Here is a 19,119-nt window from a genome sequence, read left to right on the forward strand (position 1 = left end):
TTAATTTCCTGGCAGCAGCTACAGGGTGGAACTCAACTATTGAAACTGTGAGCCTCTCTCTTTGTAAAATATTGTCTTCCAAAGATAGAGAGGCATGTGGGATTTAACCAGAGACTCTGAGAAAGGGGGACAGACGTGGGAGTGGTGGAGGGAGCAGAGACACAACTCAACTCTTTTTTCCCTGTATTTTAGCCCACTGTTGTGAACAGAACTGGGATTTGCTCTCTACTGTCCTCTTCTGTGCTCTGTGATTTACACTCTGCCCCAAATGCGCAATTAATTCAATTATTATCCATTGCCCAAGTGACTAGCAGTAGTTGGTGGAAAAGAGACAATAGGGAGAGAACATTTAATTTCCTCTCTAGTGAACTTTTTATATATTTTTCTTAAGCACATTTATAATTGCTTCCTTGAAATAAATTCCTAGAAGTGAAATTTGGGACTCAAGGAAATACATACTTTAGAACATTTGACCTTGATTGTTAAATTAGCCTCCAGAACATTTGGACCTGTTTATAATCTCACCAGGAACATCTCTGATTATTGCTTTCATTCTTTATGTCGGACAATTTGATAGGTAAACATTATAAAGTTATCTTCTTCTGTGCTGTTGCAACTACTAGTGAATTGCCATGTTTTCTTATATATTTATTGCACACTTGACCTAATTGCTTATTGTCTGTCTGACACTCTTTCTTTCTTTCTTTCTTTCTTTCTTTCTTTCTTTCTTCTTTCTTTTTGAAAAATTTTCTACATGGATGTTTGTCTTTTGCTTATCCGTTTTTAAGACTTTTTTTTTTTAATTTTTATTTATTTATGATAGGCACACAGTGAGAGAGAGAGAGGCAGAGACACAGGCAGAGGGAGAAGCAGGCTCCATGCACTGGGAGCCCGACGTGGGATTCGATCCCGGGTCTCCAGGATCGCGCCCTGGGCCAAAGGCAGGCGCCAAACCACTGCGCCACCCAGGGATCCCAAGACTTCTTTACATGATAAAAATCTGAACACTCGCATATGAGACCCAATATCATGCACTAGTAAAAAATGGGGCTTTAGTCTGAAAAGCTCTACTTTGCCAACCTTGGACTAGTTACTTAACCTCTCTGGGTCTAGCTTTCATTGTTGAGAATCATAACAGATGAAGAATAAGGAACCTGGTGGATATTATGTTCTGAATGCTGTTGTATAATTAATCATCCTAAATGTAACCCCAGGGCCCCTTCCTCTTCTTACCATGTGTTCACTCCGGCTTTCTCAGGCTCTGTCCTGATCTTTGCAGTATTCTTCTCTGTATCATGGATTCTATGTCATGGATGCTAGATTTCTCTTCCACCTGTTCTCAATCTTCCAGGATTTCTTCACTAGTATAATAAAATCCTTTATGGCATCTTTTCTTTTCCAGTACTGTTATGGTTTATCCTATTTTTACAATATGTTTATTTTTTACTGTCAAAGGATGTGGGAATGAGTAGGGAGAGAAGGGTTGCTCAATTTACCACTGGGATTAGTCCTAGAAACAGTCATTAATTATAGCTTAATTTTCAGTCTTACACAAAATGAAGTTGAAAAAATGAGATCTCTTGTTTTTTTAAAAAAAATCACTGAATGATTGAACTTTTTGTTAGTATTTCTCTTGACAATTTGTCAGGAATGTCATCTGAAGTTTTATGCCTATTATGACTTATTGATTTTTTCTCCTGGCCTATCAATGGCTAATTTTTATGTGTCGCATGAGCACAGGAATGGCGCTTATCTATTCTAGAGATATGAAATCGATACATATAATAAATCAGTTACCTTTACTAGTTGTGTCTTTCACATCTCTCATGTCTGTTTATGTTTCGCCTACTTGTGTGTCAAAGATTGTAGGTGGTTTACTAAAGTCTCTAAATATCAATTTTCCTCTTACTGCTCATTATTGGGTGATTCCTCTTTACAAGCTTTGCTGGTGTCTGCCTTAAGCTGACGCCCAGGCAATCTTAATTCAGTCAACATAGCTATGGACCATAGAACTTATGACCAAAAATAAAAACCAAAACAAAACAAAAAAAACTTATGACCATAAAGGGCATACTTGTGAGATTTAGGGCAAGTTAGTAAACATCCCTATGTCTCAGTCTCCTCAACATAATGGGTACAATCATAGTAACCATCTTGCAAGGGTTTTATGAAGATCAAATAAGTTACTGCATGTGAAATCCTTAGAACAAAGTCTAACACATAGGAAGTACTCAACAAATATTACCTATTTTTAATATGTTTACCAGCAGCCCCTTTGGGATTTTGGCATTATATTGCTGGTCATTTTCTGCCTCCATGAGGCATTGTCATTGCCTCTTGTGCCCATGAGCCTTTGAGGCGGGCATTGCTTTGCAGACTGCTAAGATTTGCTTTTGGGACCAGGATGCTGGTCTGAAGATACCCAATGAGTGCAAAAAGCAGGTCCCCAAGTTCCCAGAGTCTTCCCTCTCTTCTCCTTTTTCATAGGATGCCCACCTTGACCAAGGCCATAGAAGAGACTCTTCACCAGCACTTTGTATACCAGAAGCTAGAGATTGCCTATGCCATCTACAAACCATTTCCCTTCCTCGAAGGCCTCCGAGACAATTCTATCATCACTGAGACAATGTACAGGGTGAGTCACGCTGCCTGCTTTCCCGTGGCAGCCCGGTCCCACCAAGAAGTCCCAATTATTGAAGTTTCAAACTACAAATGTCTAGTGCTTCTAGAGCTTGGAAGCCTAGTCCAAAATGTTCATTATCAGGGAAAAACAGGGTCACGGGGCTGCCATACAGATAATGTCAACACAGGTGGCTTAAAACAAAAGAAACTTATCACCTCACAGTTTTGGAAGCCAGAAGTACAAAATCAAGGTGTTGGCAGGGTTGGTTCCTTCTAGAGGCTCTGACAGAGAATCCATTTTTTGACTCTCCCACCTTCTGGTGGTACCAGCAATTCTTTGTGTTCCTTGGCTGGTAGAAAAATCACTTAACAACCACTGTTTTAATCTCTACATCATCTTTTCCTTTCCTTGTCTTTTCCCATTCTCTTCCCACACTTGTCACTGTGATTTAGAGCCCACCTTCACCCAGGATAATCTCATCTCAATATCCTAAATTAATTATATCTGCAAAGATCCTTTTTCCAAGTAAGGTCACATTTACAGGTTTCAAGTGGACATATCTTTTTGGAAGAGTGACACCATTCAGCTCACAAGGCCACCCTCCCAATTCCTAAGAGCTTCTTGGGCAAAGTTCATTCAGATGTGAAGCAAGACAGGCATTGGAAAATATGGCTACATGGACAAAAAATGGCATTCTTTTCATAATTTGGGAGGTTTTATGCATTTCCTGAGCCCCAGGCTTAGGGAAGTACAGCAATAGTTCAACGATCTTCTCCCCATCTTGGCCTGGTTGGCTCCAATCCCTTTTCAGGTCACAGACCAGATGTCAATCCCCAGAGAGGCTTCCTTAACCCACTCACTCATCTAACTGATTTCTCAAAGAAATCTGTGCTTTCCTCTCATAACACTTCTCTCAATAGCAACCGGGCATTCTTTAATTTGTGCTTATTATTTAATGCCCATCTTCTCCTGACAGTGTCTCTCCCTCAGAATGGATAGCACCATGTTGGTCTTATCCATTTCCATGTACCTAAGGACTAGCCTAGTCCTAGTCCTTAGTGCTCAGTAACTCTTATGCAGTCAATTCTCTCCTGCCGTGTTTCTCCTTTAGGCCAAGCTCTCATGAAGAGGAGTTCTCTGGCTGATTTCCCTGTGGCTAGAAGCCATTCAGGTCATCACCAGTCCGAGAGAGTGAACAGAGGTTAACACGCAGAATTGCCATTTGAGACCAACTAATTGGTTGCATTGCTACAGAGTTCTGCCCAGAGTCTTAGAGAATTTGCACAGTAGCAGCCTTTGACTCTCCTTTACTTCCCTAAAATTTCTCTCTTCCCTCAAATGTACCTAAAATAAGACTCACAAAGCAGACTTATTTTAAAGAAGGCTAAGTTATTTATTCCTATGACTAACAATCCAAATATATGTGAAGTTCCAAAAGTAAACATGTGGAACTGTGATTTCTCTATATTAAAGTTTGACTGTATATTTGTATTAAATTCCTTCTTAAAAGAACAAAATATCATTCTTACAACTTAGAGAATGACAGATGTGTAATAAACTTCCATTCCATTTTATAGTCATTTATAATAATCCTCGATTCCATTTTTTAAGGAATCCATGGAAGCCTATAGAAATAAGGTCCCCATACCCAGAGTGGTGTACAACATCCTCACTCACCTGGAGAAGACCTTCAACCTGTCATTTCTGGAGATATTGTTCAGCCAAATTAACCTGTATGAATACCCCAACCTGAAGACAATTCTCAAGGGCTTCAAAAATGGTACGAGGCTTCTTGAATATCTTTTGGGCTATAAAAGCATGCCGGAAGCTGCTGTGCTCAAAGTTTGGGTTGGCTTTCAGCCCCGTAGAATTATGAACTTCAAATGTCCAGTTCTCTGAGAAGGTAGGGAGTGTACTCTCTCATAGGTGCACCAGGAAGAGCAGCCTTTGGCTCCAGTTCTCTTAAGAGGAGTTTCTAGAGGACACATTTCTGTCTTACCTGTTCTATGAAGTGAGGGAAGTTTGTACCGTTTACCCCACTGGACAGTCTCTGGGGAAATGCAGTTGCAGAGACTCAGTCTGGTAGAAGGATAAGGAGAGCCAGAGGGGAAGAGAAATGAATAGGGATGGATAATAAGTATCTTTTTTTTTTGAGTACTTACTATGTACTAGGCATCATCTCAAGCACTTTCTATGATTATCTCATCTTTAAAACAATCCTGTGAAGTCGGTATTATCCCCATCCGACATATGAAGAAATCAAAGCTCAGAATATCTTTCCCAAAGTTCCTTGTCTGTTAAGAGCAGAGCCAGCTGCCCTACTTGGGTTTCCGAACCCCAGGTCCTGAGTTTTCCATCCCTCTTTTAAACAAAGACGGGTGGAAGGGAGAGTGTAAAGCTGGAGGACAAAAAAAAAAAAAAAAGCTGGAGGACAGAGGAGAGGGAGCTTAAGACAGAGAGAAGGTAAAAGAAGGAAGCAGAGCTTGAAGTGCATTGGGAATAAAAACGAGCTGGATAAATAAAGAGCAGGAGAGAGAGAGCAAACACAGAGCTGGGAAGGAAGAAGCCAAGGCAAAAAGAAGAGGTGATGCAATCACTTTAGGTTTAAGGACACACACTTTGGCTGAGGCACATGGTTCACATATCTGAGAACAACAGGAAGAGGACCAGTAGATCACATTGCACTGTGACATTTTGTTAATGGGGTCACCACTGTTGATGGCAAGAGTTGCCTACCCCCAAAAAGAAATGACTTCTTGAGCTAAAGGGGCAGCAAAAGAGAAAAGCGCCCTTCCAGGCAGGCACAGGTGCACTTGAGCCCGTGCTCCTGGCAGCATCAGGGGGGCACAGGAAGGACTGGGCTCTCAGAGGCCACACTGAGTCAGTGGGAGAGCCAGAGGCACCATAAACAGCAGTGCCCCGCCCTAGCCCAGCTGGTGCATCCTTCTGGATCTGCAGCCCTCTGTTTTTGTCGTAGGCCCCGCTCCAAAATCTCACCTTACTTTCCTTTTTCTGTTCCCTGATTAAGAAAACTTCTGAAATAAATGATAGAGAAGAATCCCAAGAGAAACCCGGCCTTGGAAGGAATGACATGTAGGAAGCCAAAGGGCCTGGAATATTGACGATGGAGAGGAAGTTTGGTGTGGCCCATCACAGGTTGCAAGGCAGGAAGGCACAGAAGCTCGTTCTGCAGAAATGAGCAGAAACCAGAGTAGAAAGGATGCAGCCTGTGAAGGAATTTCTATTTCATCTTATTTGCTACAGGGAAGTGTGATATGTTTATTTATTAAAACAGGAACATGTGTTGACATTATAACATTATACAACATTGTCTAAATTCTGAAACCAAAATTTAAGAAAAGCTAAAGAAGATGAAATCCCTGAGTACGAAGTCAAACTCAGCTTTATGTGTGAAACGACTTTGGTATTAAATCAGAGTCGAATGCCCAGATTAAACACATAGACAAGAAAGGAGCCACTGAAGGATGATGCTGGTGATGAACTGGTTCTCCACACCTGGAGGAGAGGGGGAGGAGGAAGATGGATTACTGCATGCCCCTGACCCTTTGGAGGTCCCCCACAAAGAAATTCCCTAATAATTCTGAGTATCCAGGGTGTTGACGTGTGTTCCTTCACCAATTGCAGCTGTCATTTCCTACCGACAATGGAACAGAACTGTGCCCACACTCCTCGAAGCCCCAGCCTACCCAGCAGAAGGGCGCTCCCTCCAGACACTGCTGCCGTTGCTGCCTCCCCAACACCCACCCCATGCACCCAGTGTCAGTGAGCCCAGCGCGTCCACACAGCACAGAGCTGAGATCTTGGGCGAACCATCCAGCCCTCCTGGTCCTGCTGTGGCTCTCCCCCAAGCCACCCAGGAAAGAAGGATCACTCCAGGTGAGGACCACACCTTGTCCATCACCTGTGCCTCCCCTGCATAGGGTACCTTGGTCATATCTAGAAGCCTAGGGTTCCACCTTTTTGTTAAACTGGTCCATCCTGTGTGCCCACCTACCACACACAGCCTTTTCCAAGAAGGACGATGGGCTCTGCTGGGGGCTTGAGGAAAGCCTAGAGGCCAAACACCTGCTTCCCACCCCTGGAACAGCCCAACTCTCCACCCTGAGGCCTCAGTGCTTCTGTGCTATGTGTTTTTACCATTTGCTTTCCTCCCTGACACTCTGTCCCTGTACCCTGTAATGATTTTTCTTCCTCTCTTCAATGACCAATGACAACTTAACATCCCAAATACATGAAGACGAAGACTCACAAGAGATCCCCAGCACGCCTCCTGACACTGTGCAAGGTAATATTGCTTGGGGGGATGATTTAGTTCAGTTCAAAGTGGGTATGAGGGGCAAACATGCACCTGCCAACCCCAAGGCTTGTGGTAGGATCCCAGGGAGAAAGAATTGGGTGTGACAAAGAAAAAGAAACAGATGCACCAATTCAGCACAGGATTACCTATCAGGGATGCTTCCACAACCAGTTTGATGCTATGATGTCCAGCTCATAACAGTGTTCTGAGTGGACACATCACTTGCGCAATACACCCCTCTTTGACCACTACTCAATCATTCACCCTCTGATTACAGGGGCCTTTCAGTTTCAATCACATTCATTTTTATGGGGTTTGGATTCTAATTATAATGTTATTGAAATTATTAGAAAAGATGATTAAACATTGAAAGATCTGCTGATTGAAAGATCTGATAAAACGCTGAAAGATTTGGCTTCCAAAGTTGTGTTTCTTATTTCCCCCCAACTATCATTATTAAGGACTTTTGATTACATTAAATATAACCATGGAGTATTATTGGGCACTGTCAAAAATGGCATCGTGAATTCTGAGCTCTCCAATACTGAGGCATAAAGGGCCCCCCATGGTCCAAATGTTTTCTTCCTTCCTCTAATACACACCATCCAAATAAGATGGACATAATCATGAAGCCAATAACAATGGAAGATCCCTTCTTCTAGATTACCAAAAGAAAGAATGAACTAAATTCATTCATTGTATCCTACACTGTATCCTACAACTGAAACTAGTATAACACTGTATATTAACTACATTAGAATTAAAAAAAATTTTTTTTAGGGCGACCTGGGTGACTTGGCGGTTTAGTACTGCCTTTGGCCCAGGACATGATTCTGGAGACCCAGGATCAAGTCCCACGTCGGGCTCCCTGCATGGTGCCTGCTTCTCCCTCTGCTTCTGTCTCTGCCTCTCTCTGTGTGTCTCTCATTTTAAAATCTTCAAAAAAAATTTTTTAATAATAAAATAGAAAAAAACTAGTAAGCAGCTAGTCGAAGTTGAAAGGAAATAACCCTTGACTCTCCCCATCTATCCCACCCTTACCAGGCTTTGGTGTTCAGTGGGCCCAATCGTTTTTCATGGCTGGAACAGATTGTTTCTGTTCCTCCTCCCTCTGGTCCCTGTTTGCTAGTCCTGGGATCTGAAATTCCTCTTCTTCCTCTGCTCAATGTCTGGTAATAACCTGAGCCCCCAAACAAAAGATAAAGAAATGCTCAAAGAGATGCCCACCAGGCCCTGTGTCAGGTAATTTTGATGTGGACAACCACTGTCTGCCTTAGTTTCCATGTCTACCGAGAGGAGAGGCCATTCGGGTCTCCCTCGAGACAGGGTTCTCCTTGCTACTCTGCACCACCCTCTTCACCCACCCAGCTCCCAGCTGTCCACTCAGACCCCCGGGAGCTTGGACAGGCAGGAGATCCTAGGAAGGACAAGGGAGATGAGTCTGGGAAAGGTAGACTTAGAGCAGGAGCACAGAAGATGAGGGTCAGAAGCCCCACTGGTACCCAGTGGGCCTGGGCTGCAAACATCACTAGGAGATCTGCTAAGCAAGAGCTTTCACCACCATGAGGGCATGTGACAGGAAAGGACACAGGACTGAGGTGGAGCAGGACTGCATAACTCACTCGTGTAACCTGAGGTCACTGCAAGAAGGTAAAGTTCAAAACTGCTCCATCCAAATGCAGAGCAAACAAAAACACACTGTGTGGCCCTGACACTGAACTGGCAACCCAGACGTGGATGGTTCTTTTTCCCAGCCCTCACCCTGACTGTGGGCAAATTTCACCTTCAACCCTAGTCATTTCTGTATCGTTTCGATTTGTGAGAGTTGATATGATTAAAATAATTTGAAATGCAACAATTATTTCAAATGTCTAATGACCGCTTGCCATCTGCCTCAACGACCTACTCTTAAGCAGACCAAAATTTGAGATAGGTCACATGGCACCGTATAAGCAGGAAGAAGGTGCCAGTCTTACTTGAGATTTATTATGGCCTCCAACCCTTCTGTTCTTGGGGCACCAAAAACTAGAACTTTGTATTTATCTGCTATTAACACGTGGTAGCAAGTAGAGGTTAGCTCCTGCGTTCTCAGTTCTTGTACACAGAAATTCATACGGCTCTTAGCTTCCTTCACTATTTTTCAAGGTGAAGTAATGACAAAGGGGGCAGTTCAAAAATATCCATTCACAGACCTCTAAGCAGTAGCCTGTATTTTTCATATGACGAAGACGTTCCCTTTCATTGAAGCCACCAGAATTCAAGGTGAGTCTCATTCCTTGCATGAGGGTTGCTGAGAGCCCTTGTTCCTCCCTTCAAGTGAGCGAGAGGAACCTTTTGAAACAGGTCAAACTGAGCCCTCCTCTGCGGGGCAGTTGCTCCCTGATTCACTGGGATAGCCACACAGGTAACTCTGATGACAAACTGATCAAATCAAGGCAGGGCCAGGAGCTCCAGGCGTTGGCAGCTCCCCAGCCTCAGCACCCTCCTGCTCTCCCCTCAGCTCCCTCAGGACTTTTCCTTCAGCCTGTTCCAAACTCTGAACCAAATTATCTTTTGTTAGTGATAAGAGATGACTCTCCTGAACCAAATGACCCCAAAGAGCTCCAGGAGGCATCCAGCACACCTCCCAAAAAGAAAGGTAAGGAAGGATTGCCTTTCTCCCACAGACGTCGGGAACAGGAATTTGGAGCTATTTTCTGCTTTTCTGATCATATTTTGCTGGGAGCACCCACCATGAGATTGTAGTCATGATGCTCTTGACAACTTGTTTCTTCAGTTCCCACTCTCTGCATCTCCCTTGATGGTCTCCATGAAGATTCTAGGGAAACAAGAAGGCGTTGAGGGCCATTGAAATATGTACTTGTTGCAATTGTCTGCTCTGAAATCACCAAGGTCTCCTTCATCCACAACTTCTTGGAGGGTTAGTCGTACCTCTTTAACTGAAAGCTGGTTCCCTGAGAGGACACTGCTTCTTCTTAAGACAGGGCTGCAGACTCTGCTATCACTCATGGCGAAAGGCAGTGTGGATATCTACCACTTGCTACCCAGCCAGCCCCTTGCTCCTCCATCCTCTACTTTGAGGCTTAACCATTCAAATGAAAGATTCCCTCCCTCTTCATCACTATCATCCCAGACTTGCCCTCAATTCCTCAGCAGACCTCAAAGGCTGATATAGAATTTTTCTGCCAGTGCAAGTCTTGCCACCATCCTGGACACCTTCAACATACACAGGGATGCTTCCCTGGATCTTTCCCAGTGACTTTTTCCTGCACTGATTCTTGACCTTCTGCACCCAAAGGCAACACATCAACCTTCTATTTGCTGAAGTCTGGCTTAACTTCCCAATAATTAACTAATTAATTATTTAAAAGTTAATTCAAGGGGTACCTAGGGGGCTCAGTCAGTTAAGCCTCTGACTCTTGATTTTGGCTCAGGTCATGATCTCAGGCAGTGGGATCAAGGCCCTCGTTGGGCTGCACACTGGGTCCAGAGCCTGTTTGTCCCTCTCTGCTCCTCTCTTAGCTTTCACATTCTCTCTCTCTCTCTCTCTCTCTCTCTCTCTCTCTCTCTCAAATAAATAAATAAATAAAAACTTTTTAAAAAGTTAATTTGAAAGTATCCCTGCCTGATTTCTTCCTTACAATTTGTTCTCTCTGGAGCTGTCCTTCAACCTCACTTGGATAACCAGTCCATTGGCTTTCCTCTTGTCTGGTTCATTACATGCCTCTCTTCATGCCCCTTCATAACAGGTTAGAGTCCACAAACCATCACTTCAGTAACCTCTTGCTGATATGCTAATCTGCCTCCCTCTTTCTGTCTTTTCCTAGAACCCTCTGGCAGGTCTTGGAGGGACCTGTTATCTGCTTTCTGCACACTGCGTCTGAAGGCAGGCCCCACTGGGGAGAGCCACACAGCAGGGCAGAGTACATAGGCTGTGTCTTCATGAGTTCCAAGTAAATGATCCTCCCACACTGCATGACAGTTCCACAATGATCCTTTCCAACCCTGAGCTTTTTCTTCAAAATGCTGACCTCCCCCTTCCACGGCACTTCCCTTTTCTTGACAGGTTACTTTTCCTCCTACTTCCTAGAAAGGCATCAGATAGGAATCCCCTCAGTTCCTGCTACCAACCTGCAAACTCCACCTGTATCTTTCCCCTCCTGTCCGGTGCCCTCTTTCTCTCTATGGCAACCCTTCCACCTCACCTAATGGTATCCACGATCCCTTCTCTCTCCTGAGAATTCAGCATTTCCGTGTCACAGGATCTGCATTCAGCCACTGCCCGAGCCTGCCATAGCTCATAAAAGGAGCCTCCTCTCGATCCTCAGTTCACTTTACCTGCTTCCATAGCTCTCTCTTCCATTTCACAACCAAACTGCTAGCAATGAGTTAACTAAACTCATTGTCCCCATCTCGTCATGTGTCTCTCTCCTCTACCACATTAGAATTTCTTCTCCCTCATTACTCCATGAAGTAGCATCACATAAAGTCACCAGTGACCGCCTTGCCACTGTGGTCTGAAGACCAAAATTGAAAGCTGAAATTTGTTAAAATATAAAGTTGGCAGATCTATGTTTGTAGCCATGGAAAGATGATCTGTACTCTTTCTTTCTTAGGAAAGAAAAGAAAAAGAAGTATCTGGTCAACTCCAAAAAAGAGACGCCAGACAAAAAGCCTCCCAAAAGGTAAGACAAGAGAACAAAAGGAGGTCAGAGGCTGCAGACAGCTCATGCTTGTAAGTCAAGGTGTGGAAGTTGGATTGTATTGTAATGAAATGAGGAGACATCGAAGAGGTCTAATCATTGAAATGGCATGATCTCGCTTTATATTTGACAAGAACAATTGTGGTGCTGGGTAAAGAATAAATTGGCAACAGAATAGAATGGAAGCAGGGCAACCGTTTGCGAGGGTTCAACTTGCCACTCAAGTTGACAGAACTCTGCTTTCAGATCTGGCGGTGGAAACGGAAAGAGGAGAGCCAGCTCAAGACCACCTTGGAGGTAGCATTGACAGGCCTCGATAAATTGGAAGCTGGGGAGGAGAGAGAAGTTAAGTCTTGCTCTTCAGTGTCTGGCTTGAATGGCTGGGTGAATGGTGGCATACGTTGCTTAGAGAAGATGCAAATAATTGGGGGGAATCTTTAAGTTTTCCATTTTTGACTGCCCATTTCAAGATTTGCACCATTTTTGACTGCCCATTTCAAGATTTGCACTAGCTGTCTATGCCCTTGTGCCATGCCAGGTGGAGCTTTGTCAAAAACCGTGAAGTGTCTGACATGGTGCCCCACTTGCATAGGCACATTCTTTACATATAGGATCACTGCAGGAACCCCAAGTGTATGGGTCAGGGGAGAGAATTCCTTATTGATCATCACCAGCTCAACAGCCAGAGTAACACCGCAGCATCGACCCACCACATGCAGACCCATGGGCATGAGGAGAGAGCTGATGAAATCGCTCCAGGAGGCAAATAATATCCCTTAGACAAGGGACAGGGATGATGGATTTTTCTGTTCACAGGTGGAACAGGGGCAGCCATCCTCTTTCCCTCCCAAAAGGAGAAAAAAAAATTGCTGCTTTGAGATAAGATTGAAACAATCCTGGGTCCTCACCCTAATTTTTTGAAATTTAAATGCCTCTTTCTAAGAGGCAGAGAAAGTCCAGGTGTCTCCAGCTTTTACTAAAGATGTCTCCAAGTTCTGGGCTTCGTCCCCTTTGATGTATAAATACCCTGTGGGGGGAGGGCTCCAGTCCTGGTACTTTGGGACTTAACCTAGGAAGCAAGCCCTCCTGTAGGCATTTAGCAATCTCAGGAGATGAGAAGTTTTATTATTCTTTTGGATCAGATGGCAATTTACTAGCTACAGATCTCATTCTCATGGTATGTGAAAAGCGGAATGTTTCTAGGGAAATGAAAGCAAGCATTCCCTATTTTTATTCTGTATACATTTCCACGTCTCAAGAGGCTAGGGCTTTTTACAGAAGCACAGAGAAATCAAGGGAGTTTAGTTTCCTCACAGTCTGCCAATCTGGCACTCAATTAAAAAAAAAAAAAATCAGATCCAAAAATATAAGGCCTTGGCATCCAGGTCTGTGGGAAAGAGAACCCTAACCCTGACAACCCCCCAGCTCAGGCATCGCAAATCCTCTCTGTTCCAGCCTCTCACTCCATCTCAGGGCCCCTCAATCCTTCGATATCCGATATCTTGCACTCTCCCTACTAGAGGCACACTTGGGTCCCTCCTTATCCACGCATAGGCCCTCAGGAAGCTGGAAAGGTACTTGGAAACATTCTTCCAGTGCCAAAACAGACCATTTCGCCTTTTTTTTTTTTTAAGATTTTGTTTATTTATTCATGAGATACAGAGAGAGAGGCAGAGACAGAAGCAGACAGAGGGAGAAGCAGGCTCCATGCAGGGAGCCCAACATGGGACTCGATCCTGGGTCTCCAGGATCACGCCCTGGGTTGAAGATGGTGCTAAGCCGTTGAGCCACCCGGGCTGCCCCCTTGGCCATTCTTACTCAATGTGGCCACCTCCAGGACCAATACCACAGGGCCCAGGAAAGAAATCCCACTGCTCTGGAGGTCTGGTTAATTGCAACAGGTTGAACAGGTGTGAGAGCAGGTGTTCAGTCCAAGGGAGAAAGAAAGGTGCACACGAGAAAAAGTATATAATTGCAGACACGTAGCAAGAGAAAAACAAGGCACAGGGGCACAGAGATCTCAAGTGAGGGCTGGAGGCATGGGAGGGAGAGGAGGAGCTTTACTGGGTTCCTCCCATGAAAATCACTCACAAATCACTATTTGGCCCAGGGAAAGCCTCACCTGGGCCCAGAATCCAAGAGACGCTCCAAGTGGTGGATCAGACAACTCAAAGGAAGGGCGATTCAACCAAGAAGTCAAACTTGACTACAAGGGTCCAAAAGGCAAGCACTGAATGTGCCCAAACCTCTGGACCAGAAGGTAAGAACTTCTGCTGCCCTTTATGCTCAGTGTGGGAGGGTCTCGCACGCAGCAGGCACAGCACTAGGTGGATGTGTAAAGGTAATAGTACAAGGAGGGAGAAGTGCAGAGAAAGATGGTGAGGTCTGTGTGACAAGAGAGAGCAAAGATCTGCTGCACTTGAGATTTTGTGCAGAAACAGCTCCAGCCACAGGGTACGGCTGACCTCAGCGGTGGCCTAAGACAGCAGCTCTTAAAGTTCTTGGTCTGAAGAGTTCTTTACACTCTTAAAAATTATGGAGGACCCTAAAGACTTTTTGTTTATGTTGTTTATATTTACCAATATGTACTGCATCAGAAATTAAAACCAATCATTGAAAAATATTTGTGTTAATTCATTTATAAGTAACAGTGATATACCAACTACCAGTTAACATAAATAACATCTTTTATGTAAAATAAAATATATTTTCCAAACACAAAGATTGGTGAGAGGACTGAGACTATTTTACATTTTTACAAATCTCTTAATGTCTAGCGGAGTCAAAGACAGCTGGATTCGTAGAGGTGCTTCTCTGTTTAACCGGTTGGGATACATTGCTTTGCTTCGTGAGGATCTGTAGTTTGAAAGGGTGGAGTGTTTTCGCCATTTATTGAGATATCTGTGTATGCTTATCTTTGATATTATACCCAAAGTCAAGAAGGGTTGGTTTCTTAAACGTTAGTTGTGAGGTGGCATCTGAAACCACATGAATGAACTTTTTATAATCTGTTGCAGTGCAATGCATTATGCTGTCTTGCATTTTAAAAGGATTTTCTATTTATGCAGGATTTTATAATATCTTGGACATTTGGAAAATAGGGGGTCACTGACTTATACAGTGAGCTTGTAGCTCAATCACACAAGTATTTTTCTTGAGACATTCGTGCTTTAAGATGTAGCTAACTGCTTCATATGGACTTCCCAGTTTTTCACATAGATTATTAAAAAGAGATGTACTCAAGGGTAGAAATTTAGTAAAGTTAATCACTTTAATTCGTTCATCAAGAACATTTTTTTTTGGTAGAGATTTATTTATTTATTCATGAGAGACAAAGAGAGAGAGGCAGAGACACAGGCAGAGTGAGAAGCAGGCTCCATGCAGGGAGCCCGATGCAGGACTTGAGCCGGGACCCCGGGATCACCACCTGAGCCAAAAGCAGCCACTCAACCGCTGAGCCACCCAGGCATCCCCATCAAGAACATTCTTAAGTGAAACTGACCTTTTCTTTTCTTTTTATTTTATTTATTTTTTCTTTTCTTTTTTTTTAAATGGTCTGTTGTAGGGAAGACTGCATAAGGTTTAGGGACACTTGCTTTAATTTATACTGTGGCACCAGCAGCTTTACCTGCCATAGCTCTTGCTCCATGTGAGCACATGTCAACATATGAAAGGCAAAGAATGTCTTAGTAAGGAACCGATTTTGACCTCAGAGATATCCTGAAAGGGTTCCTTGGATGCCCTAGGGATTCATGACCTCACTTTGAGCCTCTGGTCCCAGGACTCAGATGACTGCCCTTTGCTGGATATCTCCACTGGCAGAGGACACTCTGCTGCCCAGCCTTGCTCTACGCCTCGCCAGAGTGGCAGACAGACCCAGTAGTAGAGTCATTCTCAGGAAGGGTTATGGAAACTCAAGCAAGACCTGGAACCTCCAGCCTTCACCAAAAATGTCTGTCCTGGGACCTCAGGACACTCCTAGGAACTTTCCAGGGCCATTTTCTGAGACCTGAAAGAAATGTCTTTTTTTTTTTTTTTTTTTTTTTTTTTTTTCAGAAATCAGTGATGACTGTTCAGAAACAAATGAAGAAAAGAGACCCCAGGAGCCGCCCGGCACACCACTAAGCATCCTGCATGGTAAAGATGAGGGATTGCAAGTCTCAAAGTGCAGTCTTCAGGAACCCAAATTCAGAGCTTTTTGATTCTAAACCAACCCTTTCCCCATTATCACTGCCCTAAGGAGCCCTCTTGGATATTTTTTCCTAACCATGAACACAACCTATGATATTTTAATACCACAAATATATTATATACCCATTTATGTTTGGATAGATAGATAATTATCTTGAGGAGGAATAAATATCTGCCTATCTATATACTTCATACATAAAAAGAGTAAGATTCCCCACCCTAATCTCCAAACTAATTTTTTCTACCTTGGGACAATACTGCTGAATGTATTCTATTTTTTTAAAAATAATAAATTTATTTTTCTATTGGTGTTCAATTTGCCAACATACAGAATAACACCCAGCGCTCATCCCGTCAAGTGCCCCCTTAAGTGCCCGCCACCCAGTCACCCCCACCCTCCCGCCCTCCTCCCCTTCCACCACCCCTAGTTCGTTTCCCAGAGTTAGGAGTCTTTATGTTCTGTCTCCCTTTCTGATATTTCCTACCCATTTCTTCTCCCTTCCCCTCTATTCCCTTTCACTATTATTTATATTCCCCAAATGAATGAGACCATATAATGTTTGTCCTTCTCTGACTGACTTATTTCACTCAGCATAAAACCCTCCAGTTCCATCCACATTGAAGCAAATGGTGGGTATTTGTCGTTTCTAATGGCTGAGTAGTATCCCATTGTATACATAAACCACATCTTCTTTATCCTGCTGAGTGTATCCTAAATACATTCATGGTACTCTATTGCAAGTGTTCAAGCCATGGAACAAAATTTTTCCAAAGATCCAAATTTCCATGTTTCTCACTTACCCTTTCTGAGAGAATTGGGAAGAGAACAGCTCATCAGAAACACAAATATAATACTACAACCGAGCAGTTGCCACTGATGTCATTGTGGGCATGTGCTGACAAGTGGTGAGGTGAGTCCACCCTCACAATCACTACGCCACAGTGCACATTTGCTATCGCTATCCTCAGGGGGAAAGAAAATATGAACATTCTTCTGTTTGTTGGCGATGTGTCCCAAATTCACAGAATGCAACTCTCAAATGGCAAGTATTTATTGTCAGAAAGAATGGGTTGCATTTGACCCCCTTAAGGTACAAATAATCATTTTAACAGTTTCTCCCACATTGCACTAACTTACATAGTAATATTGCAAATTTTCTCATGGATATTTTCAGTTTATTTTTACAACAATCCTTAGAGAATGTTGAATAATGAATTCCAATTTTATAGATGAGACTGAGGCATGTAAAGGATGAGTGGGTTTTTCCAGGATTGTGGATAAAGGATGATGGCATAGGATGAGATGAGTGCCATGGCCCCCTAGAACTCTCTTCAAGCCCCATCATTCCCCATTATAAAGGAAAGGATTGAAATAATACTGACAAAGCTTTGCCAACCCAATATTATCTGAAATGAGGTAGTCACAAAATTTAAAGCCCGTTTAAAATTACTTTCTTTCTCATTACTTTCTAGATCCAACAAAGAATGGAAATAAATCACCTTTGGGAAAATCTCCTGGGGAAAAGCGTAAGTGTAAAGAACCTATTTGGTTTCTGTTAGGGTAGATTTGATGTTACTTTTTTGGGTTGTTAATGCTCTTCCAGGCTACAAAAGACATCCTACACCATAAAAAGATTTGTGCTTTTTAAAACAGGGATTTATTTTTTTCAACACAGAAAATTTTCCACACTATAAAAGCAATAAGCAGCAGCCAGTAGGATTAGCTTGTTGTATGTGACAACAACCACCCTTCTCTTCAAAAACCAATGGCTGAAATAAGAGAGTTTATTTCTCTCTCCCACGTGTAGGTGGGCAGTCAGGGCTGACACATGCACCTAGAGTCTCAAACTGTCATTAGTCATTGCACCACCATCCTCAGAGTGTGGCCCCTTCTCACTGAGGTACAGCCAGCGAGTCTACAGTCCCACCAAAGGAAAGAGGCAAGGTCTGGTGGCAGGGTGGGGGGGGGGTGCATCTCTCCTCCATTGAAGGGCACTATCTGCAGGTTGCAGTTAGATATTCTGTTAATATCTCATTGCTAGGAGTGACCTGACTACACCTAACTGCACAGGAGGCTGGGAAATGTAATTTTTATACTCAAAGGACAAGTATCCAGCTCAAAATCAATACTTTTATTAATAAAGAGGAGTGAGACCAGAGAAAGGCAAACAATCAGCAGTCCAGGCCTTGCACACTGTAGTGGTGAGCATCGCTAGTGCTCTGCACTATTTCCAGTTCTCTTCCCTGCCCTGGACACTACATTTCCCAGCTCCTGGGAGAAATGCAGTGTCCAGGGCAGAGACTCAAGCCTTGCATTGGGCTCCCTGCTCTGCAAGGAACCTGTTGCTCTCTGCTGTTCCCCCAGCTTGTGCTCTGCTCTCTCTCTCTCTCTCTCTCTCTCTCTCTGTCAAATAAAGAAATAAAATCTTTTAAAAATAACAGCACAGAGGTGCCACTGTGCAGCTCTCCATACCCTCTTCATCTGATTGTGGAAGAAGAAAGTGCCAGAGGGCCAAGGCAGTGTGGGTCTCAACACCACCATAAAGACTGCTGGGAGCTTCCAAGTCCTGCAGGGGACTCTGTGTGATTGAGACATAACATTGTCAACATTTAGCCACCAAGATGTGGTTTTGTTTGTACAACGGCACAGCCTACCTTGTCTTATGTGATACAATGTTCCCAGTAAAATCCACAGAATCTGTACAGGAAGCTGTTAATCAGGAAGTGAAACTCTTATTTCATCTGCTTCTCCCACTTTATTTCTATACCTTAGAAATATGCATAGCTTTATCTTATTCTATATACATAGAAGCATCTACTATATGGTCTATAAACAGTTTTTTCATTGGGTATTTAATACATATATCTGCATATCAATGTTATGTTTTTCTTTCTTTTAGTTATATAGCACATTATTGTATAATTAGCAATTTAGTTTAAATAATCGCCTATATGATGGGCAGTTAGGTTATCTCCAATTTTTATATGAAAATAGAAATCAGGGCAGCCCAGGTGGCTCAGCAATTTAGTGCTGCCTGCAGTCCGGGGTGTGATCCTGGAGACCCGGGATCGAGTCCCACATCAGGCTCCCTGCATGGAGCCTGCTTCTCCCTCTGCCTGTGTCTGTGCCCTCCTCTCTCTCTCTCTCTCTCTCTCTCTCTGTCTCATGAATAAATAAATAAATCTTAAAAAAGAAAAGAAAATAGAAATCATGTATGTGTGTGTTTGTACCTTTGCACGTATATCCAGTAATTTCCTCAGAATTAATTGCTAAGTGTGAGATT

At 43.3% G+C, this 19,119-nt stretch overlaps 1 protein-coding gene across 3 annotated transcripts in view; it reads left to right on the top strand.

Moving 5' to 3' along the window:
- Positions 1 to 19,119, top strand: part of SP110 (SP110 nuclear body protein) — a 42,388-nt gene that overhangs the window by 194 nt on the left and 23,075 nt on the right. For 2 of the 3 annotated variants that reach the window (XR_008667095.1, XM_055346113.1), the window contains exons 2-11: positions 2,488 to 2,635; positions 4,235 to 4,403; positions 6,269 to 6,520; positions 6,882 to 6,929; positions 9,502 to 9,579; positions 11,558 to 11,626; positions 11,891 to 11,941; positions 13,755 to 13,904; positions 15,701 to 15,781; positions 17,309 to 17,362. Coding sequence is in view for 2 of the 3 variants with exons in the window: in XM_055346113.1 (XP_055202088.1) it covers positions 2,488 to 2,635; positions 4,235 to 4,403; positions 6,269 to 6,520; positions 6,882 to 6,929; positions 9,502 to 9,579; positions 11,558 to 11,626; positions 11,891 to 11,941; positions 13,755 to 13,904; positions 15,701 to 15,781; positions 17,309 to 17,362 (1,100 nt within the window). In the remaining variant the exon portion in view is untranslated. The remainder of the gene's footprint in view (positions 1 to 2,487; positions 2,636 to 4,234; positions 4,404 to 6,268; positions 6,521 to 6,881; positions 6,930 to 9,501; positions 9,580 to 11,557; positions 11,627 to 11,890; positions 11,942 to 13,754; positions 13,905 to 15,700; positions 15,782 to 17,308; positions 17,363 to 19,119) is intronic. The other variant, XM_055346114.1, reaches the window with a different exon arrangement.

Source organism: Nyctereutes procyonoides, unplaced genomic scaffold (genome assembly GCF_905146905.1).
Source record: "Nyctereutes procyonoides isolate TBG_1078 unplaced genomic scaffold, NYPRO_anot_genome, whole genome shotgun sequence".
NCBI classification, from domain to species: Eukaryota; Metazoa; Chordata; class Mammalia; order Carnivora; family Canidae; genus Nyctereutes; species Nyctereutes procyonoides.